At 30.7% G+C, this 4,939-nt stretch overlaps 1 protein-coding gene across 1 annotated transcript; it reads left to right on the top strand.

Moving 5' to 3' along the window:
- Nucleotides 1–2,259: 2,259 nt before the first annotated feature.
- On the top strand, nt 2,260–4,708 carry LOC106475271 (techylectin-5A-like). The gene is made up of 3 exons (XM_013935968.2): nt 2,260–2,367; nt 2,508–2,586; nt 4,341–4,708. The coding sequence occupies exons 1-3, from the start codon at nt 2,260–2,262 to the stop codon at nt 4,589–4,591; spliced, it is 438 nt and encodes a 145-aa protein (XP_013791422.1). The 3' UTR covers nt 4,592–4,708.
- Nucleotides 4,709–4,939: the final 231 nt, after the last annotated feature.

Here is a 4,939-nt window from a genome sequence, read left to right on the forward strand (position 1 = left end):
CTTTCAGGCTTATCATGATATAGAAAAAGAATCACGTGATTACCTCCAGAAGATAAACAAGAAGTTAAAACGATCGAAGTTGATGCGACGTTGGTTGTACATATTACTGACTCAGATCATATATTAAAATAAAACAGACTCGTTCATATCATTTTCAGAGAATTCCTAACGGTGTAGAAACCAATCGAAAAGTTATTTTGAAAGTTATTTTTGACACTTTTTACAACTTATTAATAATATTTATTACTTTAAATATTTTTATTATCTTACTGTTCTTTTGTATGAATGAAGTTATGAATCATTAAATGTCATCTTTGTTGATTCAACTGAAAATTTTAATGTAAAACCAAAAAAATGCTGAAACCTGATCAATTTGAGAGAGACAAAATTTGGAATATTTAGTTTTAAAATAAATTACTTTAGTATAAGAGGTGTTGTATAAGAAAGAGTTAGAGTTTGGATTGTGTGTTTAAATCCTGTTCCAGTAAAAAGTTGTGTTAATCTTAATCCTGTTATTGTTTCAGTCTACTTAAAACAATGATGTTTTTTCGGTTCTGTATATTTAAAAAACTCATCTTTGTTTTTACTCAATAACTTAAGCTAACCTTAACAATATCCTTAATAATAAAGAGGGTTATTGTCTTATTAAACTTTCCTATACAAAACCGAATGTCTAAAATAAATTAAAATTCAAACTATAGGTTAATGGTATCAATTCCATGTCCGAGTTCCTTTCAGTAAAACATTTATATTTTGTAATTATTTCATTTTGTCAAGCATAGAAACTCTGTTTTTTTAAATACCGGTTCGTTCACTAATTTTATTTTTATATTTCGTAAACTGTCAGAAACAAACTTCTACAATGTTCTTTACTTTATAGTAAGAAGAAAAAAGAAGTCTTTAAAAATAATAAAATTCGTCTTTATTTGGCTTGTTTTATGGATTGGTCCAAGTTTTGGATCAGTGACCGTCCAGAAACTGTGTGAAGAGACGTCAATAACCGGAATAGTTGCGTCTTTAGCCAAATAAAACCTGAAAACCAGAGGTAAAAGTTTTGAGAAAGTTTATCTAGAGGTGTAAATATCTTATATAAAGGTGTAAATACTTTTCATTAATTAATTTAGAATTAAGTTAATTTATCAGCTTTTTTCGTCATCTTGTGTAGGGCAATTTTTCAGAGAAATCATCTGGTCCAAATTATTAATGTTGTTGTTGAATGATGGTATTGTTAAATATGAAAGATGTATTGTTAGAAACGTGTATTGTTTTTCACATTACCTGTTGAATAATAGTATTGTTTAATATAAGGAATTTTACAGTCCAATATTTAAAGTTATTTGGTTAACTTGTTGGTTTGTTTGTAGTAAAGCACAAAACTACACAACTGTTCTGTACCCACCGAGAGTATCGAAACCCTGATTGTAGCGTTGTAAGTCCCCAGACACACATCTGAGTTTATGTCTGTTCTGTGTGGGGATGGTTACTTTGGTTAGCATAACACTAAATATTTGTTCCTTTTTTTTGGTTCTTTCTCTCGTCTTATCAGACAAACGAAGTTCGTATTTAGAGTTTAAAATGAAACGTTATTACTATAAATTTATAAAATTATTACTTAGTTTAAAATATAAAAAAATAGATAAAATATAAATAAAATTATTTACACGATAAACGATTAACAGATAGATAATATATATTTTAATTTTAGTCTATGTATTTAAATATATAAAGGGTGGAGCAGAAGAAATTACAAAGTTATTTATTTTAGAAATATTATAATATATAACATTTTACTCTGAAATAAACAACAATTAAATTGGTTTCCACTGTCTTTGTAACATTTTCTATGGGCCAAGCTGTATGATACCAACTATACTAACCGTATAATACACATTGTACTAACTGTACATTAATATACGAATCTATAACTTCAACATAAAATTCGTGTTGAACTATATATACTGATACACATATCAACTAGAGGAATAATTATTATTGAATAAAGAAACAACAGAACTACAAACTATGTCACACTTGTCTTCAAAGTTTCAACCCAATACCAAATTCATATATATCAGTATCTCTGGATAACAAATCAACTAACAAGTTCTTTGTCCATATATTTATATATGTTGAACCACCTCAGTTCAATAGCGTGAAGATTATATCTTTCTATTTTTGAAAATCTAATCCATCAGGAATCGGACCGCATATGTCCACTTTTATCTCCTGGACCAATCGATTGTGCTGATGTTCTGCTTAATGGACACCTTACCAGTGGATCGTATCGTATCTGACCCAAGTCATGGATCACTACAGGAAGTTTCTATGTTTATTGTGACATGGATACTGATTTTAGGAGGCTGGACGGTAAGTAACGTTTATTATAGATAATATCATATAAAACTATTATATGTAAAAACATATATATTAGGTTTAATTATAACAGTAAACTTACAAGTTCTCCATTTTCTGTTTCTAAGGTAATCCAAAGATGATGACACCACGGAAACCCAAAGGATTACTTTTTCAAACCTTGGGCAGATTACAAAGTAGGATTTGGAGACATTCAGAAGGAATTCTGGTTAGGTAAGTTCTGATTAGGATTTTAACAGATGGTGTTAAAGATACAAAAGGCCTTTATAGGCAGATGCTCTTTAAATTTTTCAAACCAGATAGTGTTAAAGATACAGAAAGTCTGTATAGGTAGGTTCTGTTTTCAGTTTTTAAACAGATGGTGTTAAAGATACAGAAAGTCTGTATAGGTAGGTTCCGTTTTCAGTTTTTAAACAGTTGATGTTAAAGATACAGAAGGTCTGTATAGATAGGTTCTGTTTTCCGTTTTTAAATAGGTAGTGTTAAATATACAGAGTGTTTGTACAGGTAGAATGGATTCTTATTCGACAAGTACTCTTACCTGAAAACAAGAAATATTGTACTTTTGTTACTTGTAATATAGATTCTTTTATTACCAATTCAAGCCACTCCAAACTATATTTTCTAAAAGTGGTTTCCTCATCATCAAACTAGGATAAACAATATAAGGACGTTAACAATACATTTCTCTTCCAACAATGTAGTTTTTATTTGGATAATGAACAAGTCTTTCTTAATGATTTTTTTCAGCAGACGAAGCAATAGTTTGTTGTATCATTTCAATATTTGCTTCTTTGTTTTTGTCTGCAGTGGACTCTTTTTTTTATGCAGCTTGGAAAAGGTTTTTTCTTGAACGCAGTTAGCTTAATGTTTATTTTAAAGTAATCCTACCCGATTTAAATATTGTCCATAATTTAGTATGAAAACGTTTTGTGTAAAATCAAACTGATTCATTATTAATTTGTAGGATTTGATGTATTTAATTATTTATTATCTTTCTTTTATATTGCTAAACTCTGTTTTAGTGAATGTATCTAGACATTATATAATAATGTCATAATTTGCCTTGTACCTTATGTATTACTGTTGTAATTTGTCTTATACCTTATGTATTACTATCTACTATTATCTGTAGTATTTTGTAATCAATGATCGCGACAATAAAATTAATATTTATTTGTGGTTCCATATACATTATGTATGGAATACAATTAGCTGAGGTGAGTCATTCCAAGACTTTCATATTGATTACTGATTCTATAACTAGTTGTATTGAGAAAATTCCTTATTTTTCAACATATAAGCCTGCAGTGAAATGGCTTACTACAATCCATTTAAATTATAGATAGCTTAAAACAACGTTAGTTGAAACATTCATCTGCCTACTGCCGACTCAAATTTCAAATTTGGCCTTAACACTAAATAATTCATGATTCATCGTCTACAATGTAGTTCTGAAGTATCTGTACCTCGTCAACAATCTTTTACTGAGATAGTTGTACCTCATCAAAAATTTCAGTAACTCATTAACAGTTCAGTTCTGGAGTCATTCTTATATATGTTTGGCATCTTGTAAGCCATTAAAAACTTTAAATATTCCTGAGGGTTTTGCATTAACCCTTGTAGTGTATGGAGGGTGGACATACAAGATGGATGTAGGGTGAACATACAGGATGGATCGCGAGTGAACATACATGACAGATGTGGGGAGGACATACAGGATGAATGTAGGATGGACATACAGGACAGATGTGGGGTGGACATACAGGATGAATGTGGGGTGGACATACAGGATGGATGGCGGGTGAACATACAGGACAGATGTGGGGTGGACATACAGGATGAATGTAGGGTGGACATACAGGATGGATTAAGGGTGAAAATACAGAACGGATGTAGGGTGGACAAGTTCAAATGTGGCCAGGTTACTTTTCACGGAAGATTCTATATATTCTTTATATTGATAGGGGACTCATTCTGTTACCACAACGAGTTCAGGTTTACCACAAAAGACAATGATAATGATATTGATGATTTTAATTGCGCCCAAACCTTTAAAGGAGCTTGGTTGTACAAGAATTGTCACGGTTCCAATCTTAATGGACTCTACCTGAACGGTAAACACGAAAGTTATGCTGATGGCGTGGAATGGAGCGATTGGAAAGGACAGAAATACTCCCTTCCAGACGTGGAGATGAAGATTCGATCCCTGTTCTAAGTCCTCTGTAACACATTAGTAACAATAACCAATGTAATTTTCTGTTACAAACACGTCATTGAGCTATGGTTCTACTTCACTTCTGTTTTTCCATAATTACGAGATTATTAAAAACTTATCAGTAACAATCGGACTAAGAAACTGTACAAATTATTTCATTTTAATGGTACTTGTCACGTGAATGTGAAGGTAATCATTAAAAAAATATTTTAAAATGCAAAGCATTTTACAAAACAAGTAAGACTGATTATGTTTTAAAGTGAATTTAATACATAGAGGTATTTACATAATAAAATTCATAACAGATAATGTTATCGGTAGGTGTCTAAAGCGTTCCATGTCTTTAAC

Source organism: Limulus polyphemus, unplaced genomic scaffold (genome assembly GCF_000517525.1).
Source record: "Limulus polyphemus unplaced genomic scaffold, Limulus_polyphemus-2.1.2 Scaffold8333, whole genome shotgun sequence".
NCBI classification, from domain to species: domain Eukaryota; kingdom Metazoa; phylum Arthropoda; class Merostomata; order Xiphosura; family Limulidae; genus Limulus; species Limulus polyphemus.